The sequence below is a fragment of the Chaetura pelagica genome, unplaced genomic scaffold (assembly GCF_000747805.2).
Source record: "Chaetura pelagica isolate M959 unplaced genomic scaffold, ChaPel_1.0 scaffold207, whole genome shotgun sequence".
Classification (NCBI taxonomy): Eukaryota; Metazoa; Chordata; class Aves; order Apodiformes; family Apodidae; genus Chaetura; species Chaetura pelagica.
Genome location: NW_009953929.1, coordinates 3,453,076 through 3,480,610, shown reverse-complemented (window position 1 = coordinate 3,480,610; position 27,535 = coordinate 3,453,076). Strand labels below are relative to the sequence as shown.

General features: G+C 35.3%; 1 protein-coding gene across 1 annotated transcript in view; it reads left to right on the top strand.

Moving 5' to 3' along the window:
• Nucleotides 1–27,535, top strand: part of DNER (delta/notch-like EGF repeat containing) — a 72,336-nt gene that overhangs the window by 22,730 nt on the left and 22,071 nt on the right. The window contains exons 5-8 of the mRNA XM_010001669.1: nucleotides 4,418–4,563; nucleotides 11,317–11,470; nucleotides 16,306–16,419; nucleotides 25,216–25,440. Coding sequence (XP_009999971.1) covers nucleotides 4,418–4,563; nucleotides 11,317–11,470; nucleotides 16,306–16,419; nucleotides 25,216–25,440 — 639 coding nt within the window. The remainder of the gene's footprint in view (nucleotides 1–4,417; nucleotides 4,564–11,316; nucleotides 11,471–16,305; nucleotides 16,420–25,215; nucleotides 25,441–27,535) is intronic.

The following is a 27,535-nucleotide window of genomic DNA, read 5'->3' as shown; positions in this document are numbered from 1 at the left end:
CTCTGCCCTGGAGTTCATCCTGGCCCCTGCACAGACCAACTTCAACCCTCCCCTCCTGCCTGTTCCCTAGTCCAGTGCAGAGCTACAAAGATGATGGAGTGGAACATCTCCCTGCTGAGGAAAGGCTGAGGGAGCTGGGTCTCTTTAGCTTGGAGAAAAGGAGACTGAGGGGTGACCTCATCCATGTTTACAAATATGTAAGGGGTGAGTGTCAGGGGGACGGAGTTAGGCTTTTCTCAGTGATGACCAGTGATAGGACAAGGGGTAATGGGTGAAAATTGAAGCATAGGAGGTTCAAGATGAATATCCAAAAAAATTTTTTTACTGTGAGAGTGACAGAGCACTGGACCAGGCTGCCCAGGGAGGTTGTGGAGTCTCCTTCACTGGAGACATTCAAACCCCACCTGGATGCATTCCTGTGTGATGTTCTCTAGGTGACCCTGCTCTGGCAGGGGGGTTGGACTAGATGATCTTTCGAGGTCCCTTCCAACCCCTAGGATTCTATGATTCTATGATTTTCCAAATAATGAATAACTGACTGTACTGTACACTTGGAATGGGATGGAGAAATTACATAATCCTGTTTTGGGTCTTTTTTCTTTTTCCCAGCCATTTTGACTTATTAATACCAGGACTATAGACTGTGCAGGGAGGCTGTAAGCACTTAGTGTCTTTGAAAACTCCACTGCTTTGCAAAATGCTGAAGCTGACAACTGACCCCAAAAGCTTTTGGCGTAGGCAAGTGTTGAGAGAGAAAAAGAGAACAGATGGAAACTGATAGACATCCCACTGCTGTCTAATTTCCTTGGGAAACCAGACTAAAAATAAGTTAAAAAGTTAGGGACTGATGTTTCATTGTGAGTGTCAAACCCCTTGACAGTTGCCCTGTCTCAACCAAGAAACCTCTGGGTGGACTTAAAGACCTTTGTGAATTGGAAGTTCAATGTAGGGAACTTACTGTATTTCTGCAGTAAGATGATAGGATAATGAGCTGAATTGGTGGCCTGTTAGCTTCAGTCTTCCTTATTTTGACAGTCAACTTTGGACCAACTTCCTGACTTCAGTCTGCTGTGCATAGAGGGAAGGTATTGCTCAGAAATGGGGCTTGCAAAGGAAGCAAATCAGTTTGTAGTCCAGAAAATCTACAATCAATTAATTAATGTGTGATTAGTAATCTGAATGGCATTATATGATATCATTGAAAGCACCTGGACAAAATGATAACATCTGTCGTCTTTTATTTTGACTTTCTTATTTATTTTTCATATTTAACCTTCTTGATGTGAGAGAAACAGGAACATACATGTTTTGTGCTCCTAGGTGTGAGTAGGTGAATCTCCCAGGATGGAATGAGCTATGGTGTATTTTACTGTGCATACTGCTGATGAATTCCTGCAGGTGTTTCTCAGACTATCAACCGTGTGTGCACAAAGCTTGAAAATTCCTCCTCTGCAATCTAAATGACTACTCACATCAGATGACAATTTATTAAGTTATTATTGTTTCCACAGCATTACTCTAAATAGCTCAACCCTGAATTCTTCAACCTAAAATAGGCTGTTGTCATTGTGTTTTAAGTGGGTTTAGAATACCAGCAAAGTTGAACTGAACACAATTACCTTTTGCAACAAACAGCTGTAAGGTTTTCCTCCAGACCTTAGATGGAGAGAGCTGAAATTATGCAGCTAAAATTATTCTCTTACCTATAAATTAAAAATAGAACTTAAAACTCAGTGTACTTCTGTTGCTGGTAGGGGAATTGGAGAAGAAATTAATTGAAGTGTTATGACCTGTTCATATGAGCTGTTCCATGGATATACATCCACATGAGCTAGGAGATGGGCAAAGGATGCACAGTGAGGTCATCACAATTAAAGAGGAAGTGGTCAGAGACCTATTACACCACTTAGACAGACACAAATCTATGGGCCTGAATGGGCTACATCCAAGGGTGCTGAAAGAGTTGACAGATGTGATCACCGGGCCACTTTCCATTATTTACCTGAAGTCCTGGCTGACTGGGAAGGTCCCAATGGCCTAGAGGGTAGCAAATGTAACACCCATCTATAAGAAAGACAGAAAGGAGGATCCAGGAAACTATAGACCTGTCAGTCTGACCTTGGTACCAGGGAAGGTCATGGAGCGGATCATCTTGAGTGTTATTAGAAGACATATAGAGGATAACCAGCTGTAAATAGCCATGCTTTTATTTTTCTGATCTTTAGAAATCAGGTGAGATAATTAGAAAGTACAGGAAAATGTGTGGCATTCCAGTGAGAATAATGTTGGGGTTTTTTTTGTTTTTTGTTTTTTTTTCAGTGGTTTGCCCAAGGGCTTTTGATACCAAAATAGTAACAAGACTCAAAGTAAAAAGAAGGTTGATTTAGTATTCCTTTAGGGAACTGTCCTGAAGAATATGTAACAATCTGCTTCAGACAAGCAAATGGGAACCCAAAGACATTTCCTAAATACCACATTCTTCCAAGCATTCACATATAATTGCATGACTGCCAGTGACAATCGCATCCAATTGTTAAAGGGAGTAATTCTGGCTACATCTTTGAACAGATGGGTAAAAATGGTGTGTGTATGAAGGCCAGAATAAATTGGCTTGCTTTAAAGAGGTCAGCAGATTACAATAATCTTCACTAGCCAAAACAGACCATTAGACATTTGGACCTATACCCAAAACATTTTTTTAATCTGCTCTTTTTGAATATTCAGCTAACTTGTAGGTACAAATACTCAAGCTAATGCCATCTGTATTGGACTTGAGTATTTTCTTCTTTGAAGCTAGATTTAGGGATCATTGTTTCTAGCATAGGCAACTGATTGTTCAAATGAGGCAGCATTTTAAAAAGTAAAATCTGAAAATGAAGAACAAAGAATGGAAGTCTTTCATATGATTTTCTATGGAATTTGTAGTTAGTTATGCTTAACACTTGCATATGCAGAAAGTAAGTAATGTTTAGCAGCTGTTCTGAAAGAGAATTTATGTGAAGTTCAGAGAGTTTAATGACATTTGGTTCATTGCTGTTCATTATTAATGTTATCTTATACTATATTTATTCTGCTTGACTAAATATTCTGCTCTTACCAGCCTATAATACGAGAGGCTGGACTGCATCTTTGAAATTCCTTGGAGTTCAGGCTGTAAATGGATTCTAGAATTCCAAGCGGAAAATATTAGAAAAAACATTGTGTCATACGCTTCCTGCATCTATTTTCTCTATTTTATGAATAAAGCTTATTTGGATTAAAAAAAGCATGCATTTTTACTTAAGTTCTCTATTAATTTTTAAGAGAAAGTATAATCCTATAACAGTTCTGTGTCTTTAGCTTTCCATACTGATCCTATAAACAGACTTAAATGCTTAGGATCTACCTACATTAAGGATAGTGAAGTAAATTTTAAGTTTGACAATTTGTGGAGGGATCTTTGGTTTTTTTTTATACATATATTCTGCATACAGAATATACACTGTAGCAAACCCACACTTTTTATATCACTGGCCATTTATTCTGACACAAGCTTCCAGAACAAAACAACTAATTGGTACCTCACAGGGTGGACTGTAACCCAGGAGTGTAATCGCTGTGGTTTAACAATGTAGTTTGAGCACAAGTCATGTATAGGAGCGGGGTATGTGTATTTTAACATGTACTCTGACTTAATTGTGTGTGTCATGGGCTGTGTATGTACCTCATTTTATCTTTCCCGCTGTCCTTTATTTTATTTGCCAAATGTATCTGTTAGAAATATGGGTGATTGGGATGTTGTTATGCTCCAGTGTATTTTAACAGCTTCCAACCAACTTTTGATTCTGTGCAATTCCAGTTGCTTGCCAGAGATTAATGAATTTTTCTTCTCCTTATCAGATGTTTCCATTTTCATGTTTTGTTCATCTATACCTGGCTTATTACCTTATAGAGTGATAAGATCAGACATTAAATTATATTTGTATTGCAAATACGCAAGGAAATGCGGTCAATCTATGTATGTATGTTCTCACAAACTTCATAAAAATACAGCCAAAGAGATTGTCCATCTTATGAGTGTAATGCAGTTTACTATCTGTGTACTTTTTAGCTCTGAAGTCATTTTTAGAAATTAATTTTAAAACTTTTCTCCACTGAATTTGATATTAATACTACTTGTCATTAAAAAACTTAAGGGAATATATTTTTAACTTATCAAAGAGATAGCAGGCAAAAGGATTTGGGTATTTGAGACCTAAAAAATAATAGCAGATTAGAGCTCTGGAGCTATATCTGTTTCACCAGCCTGCCTTTTGTTGTTCAATGTAATGAGTGTTTGTTTCCAAACTGTATTCTAATTTGTGTTGTAGAGCCCTGATACGTATTAGCATATTTTATCGTATAGTGAGAATACTTTTAAATTTTTTTTTTTCTTTAGGTTTTTTGAATGATTCAGTTACTAAATGCATTGTGGCTCTGCGCCTGACTGTAATAGTGAAAATCAGTACCTGCATGCCTGTGGGAAGCCATTCAAATAACTTACAGTGTTCAGGAAAAGGAGAATGTATCACAAAACCAGATAAGGTAAGGTGAATTTATTAAGACCTTCCTGGAGTGTGGAAATTCAATGATAATATAAATGCAGGGTAAATTGTACTTGGTCCTCTGTGTGTGTGCTTACCTTGCTGCTGTGTTAAAGGCTTCTAAAGCTCACAGATGTTGCTAAAGGAAAACAATATATTTATTTGCTATTTTAAAAAATCCAGCACTTAAACAAGAAAATAACTGATATGAGAGGCCAAGATTCATATGCTGCCCTGACAATAGAAAAATATCATTCAAATAAAGTATAAGGTAATGTGTACTGCATCTTGCTGTCACTATACAAGTAGATTTCTTCCTGAGATGAGGAGCATGTGGTGGGCACGGGGGATTTGCAATCTCCAGATCAGTGTGTTCCAGTTTGTAAAGTCCTCAACCTTCTTATGGTTTAGGGTCTGATTTAATCTGGTACTTATCTCTCCACATCTCAGTAATTGCTCCCAGAAATAGCTGATTGGTGCAATGGAATTATTCAAACATAATTATGAGAAGAAACAGAATAGAGTGATTGGTAATATTTTGAAGTTTTTCTGTATGTATTTCTCCTTTACATAATACGACATGGAGAGATTACAATGGTGAGAGCAATTCCACTGGCCACTGTGGATTTTTTGTGTGATCTAGTAACATGAGAAAATAAGAACTAAATATGTCAAAATTGCAGTCTGTACACTGCTTTTACAAAACCAGAATGGTTGCCTGTGAATGAGATTAAGTGTTCTCTGTTACCTCCTATACATGTTTATTTTATTTTATGGATTAAAAGTAATTTACAGCACAAATACTCACACTTAACATTTGGTTTTATTAATATTCATTTGGGAGATAAAAGTAATAGTAAGTGTTGAGTAAATATTAACAGCTGTGAGCTTGCTGTGAGCACAGAAAATTTGGCATATTCAAGGAATTCACTGTTAGTTCATCTGCTACCATTTTCTGATTTAAATTCTCAGTAAGCACGTTTGGATAGAAAAATGACTTTGAATTGTAACAACAATAATTAAATTGCCATAGTAATCTATATATTCATGACAGTGCTAACATCTGGCATAATGAGTATATATTTTGTTTTTGAAAAATGAAATTTTAAAATGCTTGAGGTAATGTGTGAACACAAATATTGCAAAATGCATTTAGAAGTGCTACTCTACCATACTCTACTCTATTTGGACTAGCATCCAAATAAATTATTAATTCTGTCATATTTTCTAGTCCAGCTTAGCTTTTCTGCTTTACTATATTTAATATTTTGATTTCATAAATTCATCATATTGAATCTAACTTATGTAAATAAAACGTTCAAATTTACTATATATAACAGAATATCAAATTGTCTTCTTTTTCCATTTATTGTCAAGTTGAGAGTTACAGCCTTTGAGAAATAGCCTGATTTGCTATTTTTTATATTGTTTGTCCATTTTTATGACTCTAAGTTCTTTAACTTATTGCATGCACAAAGAAACCCCCAAAAAACTTCCTGTGTCTATGCAGAAACTTTAATAACTCTGTGTTAAGGAAATTGCATATATAGTCTTTAATAATTGTCCATGTTTTATAAGTCTTTGAGATGTGGTGAGTAAAATAAAATAATCTTTAAAAAGAAGACAAACCAGCTGCATGGCAAGAAAGAGGAGCTAATATGTCATTCAAGAAAGAGAAATCAGTATCTGTACACCTGTAATCTTGACACTGAAAGTTTTATACAATACACCTAGAACTGATAGTGACAAATGAACCCCCTCATGCACATGTAGTGTGTTGCTTTCACTGGAAAATAAAAAGAAATATTTAAATTGTTCATATCTTTCCACCTGTTCTTTATCTTGAACCAAAAAGCAGTAACTGGAAAATTTATTAAAGTAGTGTTTTGGATGGAACTCGCAGTAGGATGTAGTTGATCACAACTCTGTGGCTGAAGCTGTGGGACTTAGAAACTATACTGAGGTCCATTTCTAAAGAGTTATCTGTCAATTCGCGGTAGTCAAAGAACTGGGATTAGCAGGATTCTCAGTGTGTCTTATCTTCAAATAAAATGTTAACTTTAGAAATATTATGCTTTTTGTTTTCACTGTCACAAAGTGCTCCTGAATTTTCTAGAACTTAAACAGATGAGGAATACTGCCAGAAATTCTCGCAAGTGCCATCAAACCTGTGCCAGGTAACCTGCTGGGCACTAAAACATCAGATTCAATGTTTCCAAATGTAGCTAAATTATGTCCAGCTTCCTACTCTAGGGAATGAAAATGTCATGTTGTCTGCTCATCCACAGTGTTTTTTTAAACCTGTCAGTTTTCCTTGCTCTTTTAGCCTCTTAGTTGCATAATAGAACTGCAGCAAGGAAACAGATTCAGGCCCAGCAGCATAGGTAAAAATAGAAGGTGCATATTTCATTAAACAGGGAATTTTTTGCCATTGTTTAACTCATCTTAGGTGACATATGCCCTAAAATGTCTCAGTGATTTCATAATGATGGAGCCAACAACTGCCAAAAATTACATGCTTGACACATACCAAACCCTTGTGCCAATTTGCCAGAAGACACTTCTGCGCTTATTTTTGCAGAACTGAAACTTTAATTTTCTTTAGGCTTACAACATGTCCTTTGTGATTTGCTGTTTGTTTTTATCTCTTATTCATTCTGTGTTGCACAGTCTAGTCTTGCAGGACACAAGGCAACTTCTTAGAGCCTAATACCATAAGTCAAAGAGCTCTGGTGGCTGTGTTCATTGCTTCCAGTGCCAAGAAGATTAATGATTGTCTTTGTGATTTTAAGTACTTCATAGTTTTATTCCAAGTCTAGCTTAATGTAAAAGAATGTAGTAACACATCTGTTTAATGGCAAAGTTAAATGTAATTAACAATCTGCAGTGATAGAAGCGCAGTGGCTTACTGTATCTGTGAAGTGCATAGAACTATAAACAAATGAATTCTGGTCTAACCTGGAAGCCTTGCCCAGTTTTTAACCATTCCTTAGTGATACATCTTCTACTTCTACTCAGCTAGATGCTTTTTATAGAATGTGGATATGAAACAGAAAGCTTTTAATGGCAAGAGTTTCTTTTTCAATTGTTGCTTTTGACAGGAACATAAAAATCACCACTTTGAAGAAAGTTCTGTGAAGTGAGGTGATGCTGAGTCAAAGTGATGTCTTTTCCTTGCTTTGAGTGGGCTTTATACATTTGCTTTGCTGCCATGCTTGCCATTCCCCCACAATGGAAGTGGGAACATGTCAGAAGGATAATACTGGTCTTGGTATCATCCCAACACAAATACCACTTTCACATTTATATACTCAGGTTTATATTAGAATAAGTTGTCCTCAAACCAGTTAGCTGTGCACAGAAAAGAAAAATCTTGGTATTAACCCAACGAGAGATTTGCTTGGTTTGAATTTCTGATTATGTGTTGGATTTTAAAGTGAACTTTGGCCATCCATTGGATTTGAGAGTTACATTTTTGCTTATATATGGGGATAAAATTATTCCTTTCACAGTTTGTTCTGTTCTGTAACATCATCTCTCCCATGTAAAATATAGAAGAGCTGACTGTGTAAATATGAAGCTTCCTTGAGATTTACACAAAAATAACTGGTTTCTGCCTGCATTGAGAATAACGTATTAAACTGAATAGTGATGAATTCCTTGTCTTCTATATGGGCTAGAAGCTTTGGGGTAGATCCACTTGACTGTATTTGTAGAAAGGCTAGTTATAGAAAAGCCTAATATATGCCTAAAGACATGCTCTTCTGCATATGAACTTTGTTTCCTAAGTACAATAGACTCCTAAATAGAAAATATATAATTATCATACAGCAGTGTTTTGCTCAAATATTATAGAAACTCACTGTGAGTTGTAATAAATCCTGAAAGCCTCTCTCGGCAAGAGAGTTGCTATTTGTTGTGTTTTCATCATCTTAACATATTTTTTTTAATATAGCTGAAAAACGAAAAGAAAAAAGTGAGCTTTTGTTTTCCCTAGTATGAAATTTAAAATCTGATAAGCACATCATTACTCTGCTTTCTTAAAAGAGGGAAAAAAGAATGATATTGCAACTATATTTATAATATGATACTTACAGGATGGATAATAGCAAATGATTTTAATTATAATAATTATTAATTATTTTAATTTGTTACTCCCCAGAATGATGCATGATAGATTTGCACTCCCATAATCAAGTAAAAAACACAGATGTACTGTCTATTGTTAGGACGTTTTTGTTTTTAAATTCTTAGATAGTGACTAATAGTAGCATTATGGCAGTGTGTAGCTTCTTCTTGGCTTAGTTTTCCTCTAATATGTTAGTACATGTCGTCTACTCAGGAAAAAAAATTAATAGTATAATTTAAAAATGATAGCATTTAATCTCCTCTACAGAATAATTTTTCTGCATCTCAGTACAGTTACTTGTCATTAAACATTTCGGTTTGAAGTGTTACAATGCTTTTCTTTTGCTGCTTTCAAAATCCATTTTGTTAACTATGCTTTATGCTAAATTGATCACTATATCATATATTTAGAGAGATATCAATATTGTCTGAGGTCTTCTTAACTTCTTATTTCATTAATATTGTTGAAGCAATGACTGACTGTTGTATTTTTATATTTATGTATATATATATGTATGTGTATATATATATATATATATATAAATACTTATAGGAATTAGCTTCCATTGCTTTGAAACGAGATTTTAGTGCAGGCAGAACCATGTTTTTTGTTTCTTTGTGGACAGTATATGCATCCTCTTCTCTGGTTAAACATCCTAGCAGTGTTGTACTTTGCATCTTACTCTGATATAGAATAAACCAACCTGAGCCTACCTGACAAAGATGGTACCTTTCTGTTCTGAGAGCATCAGCTTTGATGGGATGTTACTCTTCTTGGATCTCTTGATTAGGGATGTCTTTAGCATCAGATAGATGTAGATAAGCCTGTTCTTATTCCTCATGCACACACACGGATGAGAAACATTTAAATTAGATCAAGACTTATGTCTTTAAATGGCACAGAACCTAGGTACAGTGCCTATATTTTTCTACATACTCTACTCATGTTGGTTTTAAGAAAAAAACTGCCATTTTTGTTATAGTATGGGATCTCACTTTGTTCAGCCAGAACTGGTGAATTATTGAGACAGGCAATAACTTTGATTTTGTATTAAGTCTAAACTCCACTTCAGGAAGGATAACAAACACTTTGTCAGTACATAACTTAGTATCAACTAAGAGTTAGAAAAGCTACACTATTTACCTGGGTCCTGATCCCATATATCCACAACAGTACTGAATGACTCCAGTGATATGAGATGTTGAGGACAACACTAATTTTGAACCACTGATTGCTCTTCGCTTGAAGGACTAAAGTGATCCCTGTGCTGATGTGTTTTCCCCCAGTGCTGTACAGAAATGTGAAAATACTGTGTATTCAGATAACTGATTAGTTCTTAATAAAAAGTAATTATCTCTTTCACTAAATAGCCACTTTCCTGTGTAGGTCATATGAATTATTTTCAAGGTAGGTTACTGTGCTATGTGATGATAATTATCCTGACTGTGTTATGCTTGCCCGTCTTTCATTTCTGTTGAGCTACCACCTTTTCTGGGAACCTGTCACTGGTAATGTGTGAGATTTTTGGAGTTGTTTTATGCAGAGGCTGGGAGGAGTACAACGATGTGTATAGACCATGCACTTAGCAGGGACTGTGGGCACTCCTGATAAATACCATGCACATAATTTTGAATTTTAGAGATGTATATACTACTAAACTTTGTTTAAACTCTACTGGTGTAATATTTGTAAGGAAGAATGAAATCAGGATTTTACTGGGTTTTTATTTGTACAAAGATGATTATTTTATTTTCTACTTATGTCGCAGCTGTTTATTCATATCAAGTAAATATGAGTAAAAATAGAAGATAAATACTAACCCCATCTCTTTGTTTTGGGTTCTATGCACATTCTGTACTTTGTATTACAGTGTTTGTGTATGGGACAGCTGTTCTAGCCCTAATGATTGGCTTTGAAATGTATGAGAGTGAGTGATGTTGCCATCTACTGTTTAATTAACAGAGAAAGTAAGGTATTTAATCTAAATGCATATTACAGATGAGAGAGCATTTCTTGCTTCTGTTCTTTGAGAGTCCTTTCACAATCTTAGTGACCTAAAGATGTTTAAATCTAATTTTAATTCTTTTATTACTAATAAAAATGTGCTGTATCCTGCCTACTATAAGTGTTTTTAAATATCTTGATCTTTTATTAAGAAGCAGGTTTGGAAAACATAACAAATATGTTCAGAAGACAATGCATTTGAAAAGACTTGAAGGTGTGTGTCACTAGTTTGGGACCCAAGCCCTGCTCTTTGTATAAAGATCCATCTTTATAGTAGGACTTTGTTGCAATAAATCTGGACATTACTTATTCTGACAGTTATTTCAGTCTATAAATATAATTTCTGGAATGGGAGAAAGAATTTATAGTGATTCAAATGTTATGGATCTGATCCCAGCCTCCTTGACTAGATTAAGTTACCTGACTTCATAAAAAATTGTAGCTGAAGAATTGATGCAGGTTTAGTATGTCAAAGAATGACTTGATGCAGTTGATGTATTGATGACAGCTACTGTTGTCATGAACAGGAAGACAACAAAACTATCTTTGTTCAATAGAGTGTTCAATGAAAGCTTAATCTTTGAGCATTTATGGTGAGCTATGTATCCTGTTTGCTTGAAGGCAACTTTTTTCTGCAACTGCGAGGATGCGTATCGGGGCTCCCTGTGTGAAGAATTTGATGCCTGTCAGAGCCAGCCCTGTCAGAACAACGCAACCTGCACTGATGCAGCACAGAAACACGATGGGAACAATTTCACCTGCAGCTGCCCAGCTGGTAGGTTTCGCATTATGCTTTGAATAATGCATTTTTTTTTAACATTCCATGCATATATTTTGCAGAGCAGTGAGCTGTGTGACTGCAGATAATAGGAAAGAAGGAACATACAACAACAAAATAAGGGCAGTTTAAAAAAGGCTGTGGGAGATTGTTTATCTGTGAAAAATGCCACTGAATAACCACATAACCTAACTAATTAATTATTCATAATAGAACAGTACCTACCAAGAAGATATGACCCAAATTTAGTTTATATCAGCTTTTATCTTAATATGTGGCTGTTTTTTTTCCTGTTGTTGTTGTTGTTCTTCTTCTTTTCAATATAGATTTTAAGTACACATTGTAACTAACTTTTCAATAAACGTGTTTCCATTGTAACTAGTAAACACTTTTCTTCAGTTGCACCAACCAAATGGAAGAAAATTCTCTCCACCCTATGCAGTTGTTGGTTTGTTCCTCTGAATGAAATTACATTTTTAAAAACTTAAAAAAAAATCATAAACGAAACTGACCAATTTATGGGTTTGATTAATGAACAAGTGTCTGAGTTCTCTGCAGTTATTTTAAGAATATTTACTTTAAACGTATTATTAAATTAATATAGACACCTTAATTGAAATTACATTTAAACTAAGTACAATGGTCATAGGCTAGAGGGCAAATTAAAGATATAAGTTGGTGGAACAAACCTTACTAAATGGCTGTAATAGAAAGCTCTGTTATTTAAGCTATATTTCAAAACCAATCTCAATTGTTGTAATGGAACAGCTACTTTAAAATTACTTAAAAATAAAAGTTGGCTAAAATTAGGTTCAGTAACGGGTAATGTATTTTGGTGTCTAAAGACATTTTATTCTACACTTTCATTTCTATAGTACTGATCAGTTGATATTAGAGAGAAAGGAAACTTATCTGAACAAGAAAAATAAAAAAAAAAAAAGGAGGAAAAAAAAATTATGTTTCCAGAATAGACTCTCATAAAAATCACATTTGGTCAGGTTTTTAGTGGTTGTGTCAAAAGGGTTATTGACTGGCTTTAATGCTGAGTGGTTATTTGTGTGCATTAAATATGTATAAAAGGTACCTGTAGCAATACTTCCTTTATTCTGCCCCAAGGCAGGATCATGGAGTGGGTGTTCTGATATTCCCTCAAAGATGGGAGTACTCTTATTCTTTGCCCTAACACATCAGCACAGACCAGAGAAACTTCTAGCTGCTCTAGATAATACGTAAGTACCACCCTGAAAAATGACTCAGCTAGTAGCAGGTGGATGCTTTAATGTGGCTGCCATGTACCATCCTCTGGGACATTTTCTGAACTTTGCAGTTCAGAAAATCAGCAATGGCAGATTGTTAAGGCCCCTTCATTCTCTCTAAAGGCTAAAGTGTTTCCTTTTAATTATCCTTTTTTAGCCTCTAGGACTTCTGTCTTTGCTAAAAAGTCACTGTAGCGAGTACATAGCAGGAAAGGGATTTATATTGGTATTTTTAGATAATGACCCGGATTTATGATGCTCTGAAAATAAGATGCAGAGTTACTATGCAGGGGTACTCTATTCTGTTTCATTAATTTGCTGAAGGATCAACTGTCACTTTAACAAGATATGTAAATATAGTTGAATAATGATTTAAAGATAAGATGAGAAAGATCAGAGCTGAACAGACTTATATTGTTTGAACAATCCCTACTATTACCAGCTGCTTTTGTTACACTTAAATCAAACCTGTGAGAGTTCCTACTTCTGTTGGTAAGTTAAAAATGGTAAGTGCCTCGATAAAGTAAGTGTTATTCTATTTGTGTCATGTTATAAAATCCTAGGGGGTTTTTGGTTATTATGATCCCAGGTATCTATCACGTGCTTTTTTTTTTTTTTAAACTTTGCCCTCACCATATTTGTAGAAGTTCCCTATGAGTTAAAATTGTAGCTACTATTAGGCACAGGCTTCTCATCTGCTTGTTTCATACAGTGTTAACATAATTGTAGAAAAATTAATATCACAAAATACCATGAAGCAATTACTAATATCATGACAATTTCTAGAAGAAGATGTATTTCTCTCACATATTTTGGAAATGGAAATAGAATATATTTCCGTTGGCATGTTTGCTTTCTTTTAACTTTGAATTTTGACCTTTCCATTTAAAACTATTTATCTAAAATAAAATTAATGCTGTGTTATTTCCATAGTTGTTTCTACTCTTTGTCTCTAGAATAATTGTTAGCTCTTACTGGGGGAAAAAAACCCCACAACAAAATACCAAATTTATACATATTTTTTAATACAAACCCCCTCCTTCTTCTCATGGTATAAAAAAAAGCTTAAAATAGATGGAATTAAATTATTTGGTTTCCATATGGGATATCTTCCCTGCTGAATGACAGTGTGATCAAGTCCCTCTGTAAATCCTCAGCAAGCCAAATGTAGTTAACTTCATTTATTACATTCTACAACTTGCAAGGTTGTGTTCCATGACCTCCATGCGTTGTGTTAAGGTTTAGCTTTTATTTTTTTATATTTTTTTTCTTATTTTTTTTAGTAGCAAATGTCTAATGTTATTCAGATGGCTTAATCATTGTTAACTTCAGTGGTTTTTATTTCTACCCCTGTTTTTTTTTCACAAAATTTTGGTGAAAAATTGTCAGAAAAATTAGCTGGTTTTATATAGTTAGAAATTTCTAAAAAGTGCTCATTGCGTATGGAAAGATATTAAAGAAAATGGTAAATAAGTTTAATTATCATAAATGTCTCCACATACAATTTCAGAAACAGTTGCCCGTGAATAGGATCATGTGTCCCAAATCTCAATAGAAAAAATGTCATGAAGAAGTATCAGCACAAAATAGATGTGAGGATTCTTAAGGTGTATCTCATCAGAAAACTGCTTCCCCCCATGCCCCGTGGCGATTGCTTAGCACCTCTTCATTTGTAGCATTTGTGACATATTTGCTATGAAATTCCTGAATTATATTCTCTTCCAGAGGGACAAAACATACCCTGTAGATAATAATAGGACATATTTATTTTCCTAAAGCTGACATGAAGTATTATGTCTGGTGAGATTTCCACAAACTGTAACAACATTTGCAGGAGGTTAGATTTGTGTAGCAAGCTACAGAGCACCACAATTGTTTCTGCCTTTCTGTGCCAAGACTCTTTTGGGTATGTGTTGAATTCCAAGAGTAATTTCTGTATTTCACAAACTTGGTAACAATTTGAAGATGGAAAAGTGTTTGAATGAGTTAAGCATATTCAGTACTGTGTTGTGATTCATAAAAAAAAATCAGCTGAATTGATTGCTTGAAAAAATATGAAGCCTGCAGATGAAAGAAATCAATTGACATAGTCTTCTGTAATACCTCATTGATGTTTTCATAAATTTTATGTGAGTTGGAGACCGATTAGAATTGCAAAAAATCATAAATTATCCTGGGTGAGGCTGATGTCCCTCTAAGTGCTTCAATCCAGTCCAGAGGAGCTACATGGTGAGAGCACCTCATGGGGTGCAGTCTCATTATTTTTCTCCAGTTCAGGTAATTTATGGACACTAATCCAGATACAATGTAACACAGAGTTTCCAGATTTTGCATTGCAGAAAATAGGAACATGATTTAGCTCTCTATAGCATATAAAAAAAGTAAGGTACACAGAAAGGAAAGCCTTATAAATCCTTCTCTGTAGTAGTGCTCTAGCAGCTCCAAATATAACAATATATCTTGAGAGGTATTTTATGGTGAGATCAATAGGTTTGAACAGTTACAAGTATTAGCCTGCCTAAAAAGACTTATAAATGCTATTTTAGATTGCATAAAAAATAATTATTTAATAAAAATAAGATTTTATTTATTTATTTTTCATTTTCTCCCCTGCTTAAGCAAAATTCTAGTCCAGGCACATTCTCTTTCTCACCTTGGGGTCTTCATCTTTGATACCTGCTCATAGCAATATGCTAACAGTGCCACCGTTGTCGGTCTGTAACACCAGCCATTGCGTTAAACGTGCTTGTAATAGAAGAGATACACAATTTTTGGAAGGGTTTATTTTAAAAAATAGAATGTCTTTGTGTGTAGCTGCTTCTTCAGTCATGCATCCAACATAGTTTCTTGGAGGTAAATAAAAATTAGAACAAGGAGTGTGTGATAGTTCTTAAGGAATTTAAGTTAGGAGTGTTTAATCATTTAGACTGTATTTTGTAAATTTGTTCATTTTTGGGGGATGTGTTATAGACATCAGACATATGGAACAATGCAAACTTAAGGTCAAATAGTACAGTACACGATATGTAGTTTGTGAACCTACAGGAGCTTATTTGGAAGAGTTTGCAACTGTGCTGAGCAGTTCTTCACAACTCCCACTTAAAATAAACACTTTTTGAAGCACAGAAGTATGAGGAAATTACAGTCATTCAGCATATGCACAAATAATTCAAAATGTCAAGTCTTATTCAAAGTCTTGCTAAAGATTACTGACTTGAAATTGAAGTTGTGTTTAAAAACCATTCAAAATTTTTTTTCTTCTTTGATTATATGGGTGCTGATGAGGGCTCAACACCATCCTCCATCATGCTAGAGCTGTCAGGCTAGTGTTGCTGGTAAAATACAACTGATTGAATCTCTAGATTTCCACTACTTATTATGTTTCTCCAGTGAAGTGTAAGTTCTAATTAAAAATCTCATTTTATAAGAAATTAGAAGAGTGTCCTGAATTCTATTTCTTACTTCGTTTAATTTTGTTCAAAACAACCAATGGTGCTATTTGAATGACCTGGTAATACATTTAGTAATAAAACCTCATTTTCACTATGTTTTCTCAAGTTCTGTCCTGTTTTGTAGGTTACACCGGAGAGCTGTGCCAGTCAGAGATTGATCATTGCATCCAGCAGCCGTGCCAAAATGGAGGTACCTGCTCATCCAACATCAGTGGGTTCAGTTGCCAGTGCCCAGAAGGTAAATGATAAAGACCTATTTAGTACCTCATACAAATGGGTGTTTTGCAGGGTGCACTTACTGTAAATTTTCAGTGATACATATATCACTGAAATACCTATATGTATATATATATATTTAATAAATTTATATATTTTTATATATATGATTAATTAATTTTTAAAAAATGCTGTAGACCATAATTGTATACCAGAAAAAAACCCAACAAACCAACCAACTAATGAGTAATCTTTGTAAAGTCAGCAATAGTATATAAAGTATGGTAGGAGCTTAGTCTTTCACCATATATGTGAAGAAATATTCTCTCATTCTCTGGCACTTCTAGAGCAGAAATCAGGCTCCAGCACTGTGAGAAGTGTGAAACTGAGGAGACTTAGGGCATGTTCTGATTTTTTTGTTGTCCAGTAAGTGTGTAAGAAAAGATGCCTCTCTTGCAGCATTTGTACATTTCTGTATATAGGTCAGTTGGCTAAAATGTGTGTAAGAGCAATAATTCAAAACTGAAGGAATTATTTCAATCCCCCAAAGTTTTGATTCATTCTCCTTTCTGTTTGGACTTACTCCTTTCTCTATATGAAAGCCTTTCAGTGATTCTCAGTGGTAAACACTGTCAATATGACTATGTGAAATGAGGACACTATGATGCTGAAATGTATCTGTTGTAACAATATGGCAACTGGAATGGCAGATGCCTAAATTGCTCATTAAAAAATTATCAGGAGTGAAAGCTCTCATTATGAGGCCTTCTATTAGTTATTTATAACTAAGATTAGAACCTTGAACTAATTATATTTCTGTTCTTACTTGATTTGTGGTTGTTGTTTTTATTCTGCTGGCACCTTATCTTGCTCTAAGGGTAGAAGTCTTTGACAATTGCTCCAGTAATATATACTTGCTTAATAATTAAGATTGTTTGTAATTTCTTTAGAGTGATTCCTTGCTTTTCTAGAGTGCTGTGCTATAATGAGTGACCCACTTCACAGCAATGTTGAAACACAGACACTGACATTTTGACATCACTGCAGATTATGCATTTGGAAGAATTTTGAAAAATGTTTTCCTTGTAGCTATTAGCAAAATGCAGTGAGAAAACTGACATGTTAGTCTTGGTAAAAAATTTACTTGCATTTTTCTTAGGAAATCTGTTCAAGGATCTTCAAAGATGCTTTGCAAGAAATGATTTTTCTTATAATAAATGCTTGGAAAAATAGCTCCTGGGATTTTTGGTTGGTTTAGAACTGCCATAATTGTTTCAGTGTGAGGCATACCTGAACTGCTTGCTTCTGATGACCTATTAATGAATATGCTGACCATCTCTCAACTTCTCTCCTGCTGCCATTTGGGGTGCTGGGTATGGGACAGGGTTACTGGTAGGCTAAGGTCCTTGGATGGCCACATCCCCCATCCTCTGCTAGAGGCGTGCTGTGGCTGGGCTATCAGGCTTGTAGAACAGCTCTTCAGTGCCCTGCCAAGTGGCATTTCTGCCTTGGTCACTGGGCAGTGATGTGTCTCTCTTCTGCTCCTGGAGGTCATGCTGGTGACCATTAGGCTGTGAAGGCCACAGGCAGCAGCACTGCTCCTGGGACAGCACTGGCCGCTCCGAGAGCCCTGCACCAGCCCCTGCCTGTGTGGAGACTTGGAGCACAGGAGAGGAAAACCTTCCCTTCATACACCCCCAGAGCTGTTCTACCCAAAGAGAGTGACATAGAGGTTACCTGCTGTGCCACTGCAGGGTGTGTAGTGTTCTCAGTGAGAGCAGCTTTCCTGCTACAGGAAATCATTCCTTGTGCTTCTCTCTTCTCAGATTTCCTTGTTTAGTTAGCTCTGTGTTCTGCCCCTTGCTCCTACAGTCTTGCTGCCTGCTTTGATTCTTTAATGTCTCCTGCTCCTTTCTTTGCCACTGATACATCTTTGTGTTTGGTAAGTTTCCAGTTGTTTCTGTTGTATGCTCCAAGTAGGCTTATTTTGGCCCTGTCACTTTTCTGTCTTAGAAGCTGTATGCTTTGCTTTTTTTTCCCCTTGGGGTGCATTGGTACCATTTGATCATTATTCTGGTATTTTTCTTTGTTCATAGTTCTGTTCTTATGTGTTACAAACCTTTGCTCCTTTCCTGCTCGAGGTCATGAGGTTTTCTGTGGCTTCTGGATTTTCCTTAAAGATACAATGTGCTTTTTGACATTGACGGAGAGGAGTGGGAAAAAAAAACCAAAAAGAAAACTTAGTACCTTCAAAAAGTACCTCTTTGCTGACATACTTTGTTGACAGGCAAAGATGCTTTTTGAGTCACCTGACCCAAAATTTCTGTGCAGAGTTATAAGGTCTACTCTCCCAGTACCATTTCTGTGTTCCAAGAGCAGCCATATTCTAGAGTGAGGATAGGACTGGGGAAAGAACTGATATTCTGGTTACTTATTTATATGGCTAACATACTCATGTGGTATAAATGTTTTCAAAAAGCACTGGGGCAGCACAAGAAAAAAAATAATGAAATACATTTACAACTCTTATTAAAATCAGATTGTGTAGATAGACCTGTATTATTTCTAACATAGAAAAAGCTTTTGGAGGGGACAGAAAGTTTCAGGAATCACTGTCTGAACTTTCCAGGATTCTTTCCTTAAGAAATAATAGAGCTATTTGCACCGTGTCTGATTCTCAGTCCCCTGGACGTGACAAAATCATTCTTAGATTTGCAGGGACTAATGCCATCTTGTGTGCATGGTTGCACTTCTTGAGTGAGCCTGTGATAACTCAATAGCAGCCTAACGTTTATCCCTGACTCTGCAATAATTACTGTTGTTTCAAAGACCAAATGCTTCCTGTGGGATTATGTGGCCTTGCTTCATACTCACGTCGTCACCATAAAGAAGGGAGAGCCTTGGTGCCAAAGTAGCACAGTCTGTCTGGAAGGGCCTAGGGCTAGTGCTCTGGGTTTGCCTAATGAGCATATTAAGTAATGAGCTGTTGCTTTTCCATCTTCTTTTGGAAGATCTAGTAATGCAAATGAGCTCAGGTTTTCAGATATTTTGTGGAAGAAAAGAGAGGGTTTATTTAACAAAATATATTGTCTGTATCACAAAATATGTTGTCTAAATTACTAATGGCTGCTTTTCCCATTATTTTTTCTTCTTTTGAGTTATATAACACTCTCATAGAGGCATATTTTGAGAGCTTTTCTTTGGATTTGGAAGAGATTTGGCTGTTTTTGTAAATTCAATGAAGGATAGTTAATTGAAAATTGCAGATGCAGTAACTTGTGGATTTGCTATTTTTAGCATGTCTTCAAATTTTCCATTTAAAAAAACCTACCAAAAAACCCCACGATAACTTTCTAATTTAAGTGAGGTCTCACTCTGCTGCTATTCTCCTGCTGTGTTTAATAGTAATTGCTCGTTGAGAAGAGGCCTGCCTTTCTGTAGTGCTAATTCAGCACAGTGGGGCAAAAGGAGCCAAGGAGCTTCACTCTGTGTAAAAAGTAAAAGACTGGAGATATAATGTGGTTAGGCAGGAAAGGATAAAAGAAGATGGAAAAGTATAACAAAGGGAAAAGACAAAGATTGCAGAAAAGGGAATGAGGTGGAAATGATGAGGAGCAACCTTGAGACTGAGTATTTCTTTTAGAAATGAGATTTTTAGTTCATGAAGAAGCATGTGATAACTTACAGAAGGTGAGGTCTGAGGCACTGGAAAAGGAGCCTAGATAAGATATGAGCATTTCATTGTTATACTTTAAGAATTTTACTGTCATAAGAGTCCTTTAATAAGTACATTTTTTTAGGCTTACAGATTCTATTTTCTATGTGATGCATTGTAGATTTTAATGTCTGAAACATGTCAGAACATAAATAGCTATGTGAAGTTCTTGAGTCACTTCATACTAAAGAGATAATTGAATTTTATACTCAAATTTGCAATGTAGACCTTCTTCCTTAAGCTACGGAGTCAGGACTTTGTTCAAAAATTTGACTCCTAATTACTATTGGGAAGGGGGCATGTTTGAGATGTACTTACAATGAGGTAGGGAACTTTGATCATCATCTTTAAAGTTTCATTATAATAAACAAACATTTAGCAAATATTACCTTCAAATGACCATGCAAAGAAATTTATTGAAATTCTGAAAACCTACACATAGTAAACATCTGTCAATTTGAACATTTTTTAAACATTTTGACAGCTTTTGTTAATTTTTCTTTTAAGATACTAAAACCATAAATTAGTAGTGGAATATGGCCTTGAACAAAGTCAGAAAAAAAAAAAGTGCAAAGTACAGTTACTATAATGAAGAGATGAACTTGTGTTGCAAGATGTTTCTGAAGTTATTACATGCAATTTCCAAGTCCTGATAATGTGTACCAGATGAACTGTGTTCAGTACTATAGGGAAGCAATAAACTGATAAAAATAGCAAGCATTCAGCTGGCCAACCACAGGAAAATAGCTTGGAATCTCAGGATTTTGATTAACTTATCCTTTGTCTCTGCTCTGACAGAAGTGGCAGAAATTTTTTCATTGACATTAATGTATTTTTGAAAAATATTCAGCAGCAAAAATGGATATCATAGTCATCCGGTAAAAGGAGATAGAGAGAAAACAATGTTGTGATTAGGAGCTTAACATCTAGATTACTTGAAATTCACATTTGAGGACAAATTTTATTTTACTATTCGCAATTTGGTTTTAGTAGCTGCAGGTAAATACATCTAGGCAACAGTGCACTGCAAGACCTGCAGATATTTCTGGAAATACTGTGAAGCAGCAAATTTATGAATGATCTTATTGTGGTTTCTGTGGTTTTAAAAAAATGAAGAGTTTGACATCAATAGAAGATGCTAAGTTGTGATTCATGTGTTGACTTGCAATAGCAGTGAGAAAATGTACATTGTCGACATGAATTTTAATTGACTGAGAGAACAGAAGTTATTAGCCCAGATTAAGAATAGTTTAAGTTTCAAGCTCTTCAGTTTTTCTTGCCTTTTACTATAACCTATCTTGCAGATGTGATTCTAACTTCTTTAGGTTTATGTACAATAAACCGATTTATTAACTTGATTCCAGGAAACTAGGTCACACAGCTTTTGCATATGGAAGATTTCCCAAGGTTACTTGTGATTAAGAGAATGCAGAGTTCTTCATATTACCATAAGATAGTTTAATTTACCTGAAGTAAATTTTTGTTGTTAATTTAAAAATTTCATAGCTGTTTAATTTCTGGTATCTTCTGCTAATCTAATGTTTTTATCTGGCATCTTCCCAAATTACTCGTATTTTTAATAGATTTCTTAATGCTTTAGTGGGTTTAGCCTCTGTTTTTGTGTGAAGACTTAGCTAAAGTAAATTCTAATAAAAATCTTACAACTACATTTTAATGATTTTTAAAAAAAATTCTTATAAGTATCTTGTCTCCCTTTACAGAATTCTGTTGAAATTCCATCAGACATCTTGTATTTCCTCATAAAACAATTTTCTATAGGGAAAATAATTATTTGCCTGTATTTCTTTTAAAATCTATCCCTATATTTCAGATGTAAAGGTTTTGTAATCCCTAGTCATAACAGTTCACAGACTTAATTTTTCACGTTCACGTAATTCTTGGAATTAGGTTTAATATAATACTCAGGCAAGTTCCTGTTCTGCAGACTGTAGGAGAGGCAGTTGTACAGTGTCTTCAGAGAACATTTAACTTCCTTACTTCATAAACTGCTCTTTTGTTTTCAGTAGCCAAGTAATTAAATTCCCATCCTGATGAGAAATCTGGCTTTTATCCAGAGCTTTTCTGTCTCTGAAAACTGTTTCTTATCTAGTTTCTATCATTGCCCTGGAGGACTATAGCTAGATATGAAGAATATCACCTGGCTCACTACTTTTATTCTTCTTGACAACAAGCCAAATGGTCTGATCCATGTAAGCACAAATATTATATTGTGGTAGTATAAATCCTTTCTAATGTTGCTTTTCCTCTTTACCTTCTGTTACTCCGTTGGTAAATTTTGTGTTCAGAACTTTCAAATCACCAGTGGTCTTTGTTTCAGTCATGTGCCTGTTATACCAATAATGGCCTAGATGCAGGATTGGGGTTGTGTTAACTGGCTGAAAAGCAATCCACAAATAAATAATCCTTTTTTTTTTTTTTTTTTTTTTTCCCCTACAGCATTTCATTCTGCTTGCAATCAATGCAGCTCTGAATGTGATTTAAAAATATATTATTTGCATTATTTGTTATAAATTATTTTATTGATGTGGCCTTAAATTAGCATTTAGAAAGGCTAGCATAATAGATCTTCAATTTACATGTGTAACTACTGTAGCTTTGAGTATTTTCAAATACTTAACTCTAACATAAGATTTAAACTTCAAACACGTTTCACAGTGCAGTCAAAGATAGAGCAAGGGCAACATGTTTTCTTGTATTTTAAACCTGCTTATATTCTTGAAGTGCTTTGTGACTTGAAACATTAGCCACCTGCCAGTAATCTTTTCTTTCTAGGGAAGATTCTTGCCAAGGTTGTAGTGAAGCAGCATTAGTGTCATTGTGTGACCTCAGATCTCCTAGATAATTTTTAATCCAGTTTCAGAGTTTGTGCAGAGATTTCTCCAGACTCACTGCTGACCTCCTCTTTGTAATACTTAGAAGTCCTTGCAGATTCTTTTAAATCTGTCCAGGATTTTGATAACTGTAAAATTGTAATGAATTACTGTGATAACAGCACAGGCTTTTTTTTCCCCGTTTGTCAGCAAACTGCTGCTGGCATTAGATTATTGATTTTAAGTTTTCAACTCTTTTCAGTTTCTGATGGTTATGCAGATATCATCTGCAGGAAGGACCTCTAATACAGGATTCCACAAAATCTGTTTTTAATATCTCTTCAGCACTGGTGTGCAGTTGGTCCTGATAAAGCCTGTGAAGCAATTTGAGCCATGAGGTAGCAAAATGGAGATGGCAGAAGGCTCTTACTTTGTTCTTTGCTCACGCCTTGCCAAACTTGCTATTCTTTCCTGGTCTGTTGCTGAGTTACTTATGACTTAACTGTTAAAAGTTAAATCTGTGGGCTGTATAGCTTGCATATATTATTTTAATTACATTTTTAAAAACTGTTTTTCAGTAGTTTTCATTCCATGGGTCTTGATTAAAATTTATGAACATGTAAGCAAAGTGTGACTTCTTAAATCATTTGTCCAGGACCTAATATTATGAGGATGCAACTAAAATCCTGTTGCCAAGTGTCCAAGGATATCCTGTCTTTCTCTGTAAGTCACAGGGCCTTTCTACCTTTTCCTTAGTTACAATAATTTAAATTTTCTTAATGCTTTGAGTAGATCCCTGTAGTACAGGATTGCTCACCTTTGTTTAATATCCATTTCCCTCTCTTTCTGATGCAGTTCACTGAGCTTTTGTGGATGTAAAAAACATGGAGTAGGTCTCCTTGAGCAAAGCCTCAGACACTTACAATTAATTGCCAGTAAAGTATGTATTGAATGTAGTAGTTTGTGTAAATTTTGGTATTCATCATAACTTTTATACAATATAGGGGTTCAGTTCTAATACATAGGCTGCTTTTAATTGATCAGCAAAACTTTGTAGGTACAAAAAAATACATATGTAAGGCCAAAAGTTCCATCAGGGATAAGATTTCAATATTGAGTGTTAACCCAAAGTATCACCTGTCATTATTTGTTTTCATGCTCTGAGTTGTTGGCAGGTTGCTATGTAGTAGAGGCACCTCCTCCATCTCAATCCTTTCTCTCACCATTGTCCACATTTTGTGGTTTGCCTTTTTTTTTGGCAAAATTTGTTTATCTCTCTGATTAAATATTTTTCAAATCCTAGAGTAGTCTTTTAGAGTGGCATAACTTCCATGGTTTACACTTTCTGTTAGATCAGTAAAGTTGGCTTGATGGGTCTTGAGTGGAAGCTGCCCTGATTTACTCCTCATTTCCCATTCACAGTGATGAGTGTATTGCGATTTTAAGAGCTGTTCTACAGTGTAAGATATTCCAGGAAATTTTGAGCCTGAAAAGTGACAATCTGTATGAATGGACCAAATACTCATTACAAAAAACAAAAAATGGAGATGAATGATAAGAACAGTTTACTCTCTTACTTGGAAGGGTGCTAGAATTTGAATATTCTTTTCTGACTTGCTTTTGGGTACAATAACCACACTTCACATTTCTATGTATGTGATAAAAATGGCAGTTAGTGTACTGCAATTTGTTCAAATGTTATTATTTTTCAGATCTGATTAAAACTCCCTTCCAAGGATATTCTTTTCTTTAAGTATTATATTTACATGGTGTTGCTTCAATAAATCATTGTCTCTCCAGCTAATAAGAAGTACATTCTTGTGAAAAGTAATCTTTTCAATTACTGAAGCTCGGGTAAACTCATCTGATGCTTTAGAGGTTGTTATTCTTAGCAAATGCATTAACAGAAATGAAAAAAGGTCAGTTTGAGCCTGTTTTTCCCAGATAGTCTGTTCCTAATCTGTAGAAAATGTCTTCTGTTTTTCTAGCCAAATACAGTTTATAAAATAACTGCTTTTTAGATTCAATAAATATTTTTGCATTTCACTGTCTTAATCATACGATACTATGATTCTACCAGAAACATGTAATACCATGTTACTGGGTAAAATTAGAGTTTAATACATAAAGGAAGTCTGTATTTTTATAATATTCATAGAATAAAGAAAGAAGCACCATAGATGTGTGAATGGCTTGCCTTTAAATTACTTTAGTCATTAAAATTCTATACATAACTGAATGTTTACTTACCAAAACTATTTTTTTCTTTTAGGGTTTTTAGGAACCTCTTGTGAAGAGAAAATAGACCCCTGTGCTTCATCTCCCTGCCAGAACAATGGAACCTGTTATGCAGATAGACTTGCCTTCTCCTGCAGTTGTAGTGCAGGGTTTACAGGATCTACATGTGCTCAGCTGATTGACTTCTGTGCGCTGAATCCTTGTGCCCATGGCATTTGTCGCAGTGTTGGAACCAGCTACAAATGCCTCTGTATCCCTGGTTTGTATGAAACAGTTACATATTTTGTAAATTTTCTAATATTTTAAAAGAATTACATCCTTCTTTCTTTTTGGTTTATAAAAAACATTAAGCAGATGTTCTGTTTAGAATAATGACAGGAATCTACACATTGCATTGGGAAAATAAAAAATTGAAGAGTAAGCACTGAAAATACCCACTGAGATCCATGTGGCTTGGTTTATATCTACAGCTGTATTATAAAACAGTAGTCTGCAGGAGAAGTCTTTCTAAGGAGAGGTCTCACTGTCATTTGAAATTACATTTGGTAGAGAGAATGGAAAATATGACACTGATGATTTGGGAAGGTGTAGAAGCAAAAAAGGTAGCTGAACAAAGGTTCATACATACATGTTTATGTTTACATAAATTATCTCTTTTCATAATTTCCAGTGCTCCTGCTTAGGTGGGTATAGCAAGGACACTCAGCTGGGAAATGTTTGATGATGTAGCTTCACAGGGCATAGTGTCTGGGTTGCATTTTGCTTGGCTCTGTATTTTTTCCTTCATTGTACTTGTGTAACAGAATGTCAGGGTGCTTATAGCTCCCTTTATATGTTTTAGCAATGATAATTAACAGGTGAAGTAGCAGTTAGAATGAACAATACCATGGGCTGCACATTCACTACAGGTTACGCACTTACAGAGTGAAAACCAATAATCTTTGCTTTCATTTGACTGATTTTGACATTTAAAAAAATAATAAATCTGTTCTTCTAAAGCTATAAACTTAAAACCTGCAGAATTTAAGGGAAAAATAAACCCCCAATGTACAAAGGATAAGCTAAGGAGGGATACTGGATAGTAGCTCTACATATCCATAGCGCTGTGACATGCATGTTCCCTGGAGTTCCAGTCAGAGAAATACGTTCACTCTTCTGCTTTGCCTTGCCCTGTGGAAAGCCAAGTTGTTTATGTTGTTTCTCCACCAGAATGGATTTGTTTTCTTTGTGGATATGGGGAGTTGTAATGAAATCTACTGGTGCCGTATTTTTAGGTGTCAGAATGAATCACTGCTATTCAAAGACAAGGAAAGGATCATCAAAAGTTGTTTTTGGGAGAAATACTCACAAATTAACAGAAACTAGGGGAAATTTCTTCTTTGGATTGGGCAGATATATAAGTATGTTGCATACCTTTTTATAAAGGAGAAAAATATGGAAGTGAAATGAAGATAATACCATAGTTGTGTTAGCTCATAATTCTCTTGTCTGGCAGATGTGAATTTATACATGCAGGATTGTAAGAATTTCATGCAAGAGCTTTAACAATCGAGATGTATTAACTTGTTTAACAAAAAACCCCCACCCCAAAACCAAAACAACAATCCCCTCCCCCCCCGGCTCCCCTCCCCAACCCTCCATTTTATGGGCAGTTTTTCATGAAGCATTCCAATTCTTGTGCTTGCAACTTTTCAGAAACCAGAGGGTAGGTAGATTTTTGTGGCAAGATGGGTCCAGGTGTTTACGTGACCTCAAATATTTTCAGCTCAGATGTTTCCATGAGTGGGGTGGGCAGTTTTCATATGAACAGAAGACTGGCACTACATAATGCGGAAGACTATTTCCTAATGTGGTTTGTTTTGTCTATTTCAGGAGGTGAAGATGATAATTCTTTCATTAGAAATTTTCAGTCTTCCTTTTTGAAGTGTTTAATTGCTTTGCTGTTCATATGCGTAATAGATGAACCCTTAGAGAAAAGCCTTGGGTATTGGGACGAAGAGCAACAGGCCTAATCATATTTAAATAGAGCCAGCATATCCTGTTTTATCTAGAGCACAAACTAGAATTCATATCAGTTGATAACTAGTTCCATGTCTGACAAAATATCTTTTTGATTGCAGGTGGTTGAAATTGCCAGGTGCTGTTCTCCTAGATTCATTTTTAGAACTGAGAATTTAGTAGTTTAATAGTTATCCTTTCATTTTGGAGATTATTCTTCTCACCCAGTTTCCCAATTAGTGTAATTTTTTTTTCTTCTAAATTTCTGATATAAAAAGAGATGCGATTTCCAAACTGGCATATTTGGAGCCATTCAGCATGAGTGCCCTTGCCCGATAATATCCATGGTAGGGAAA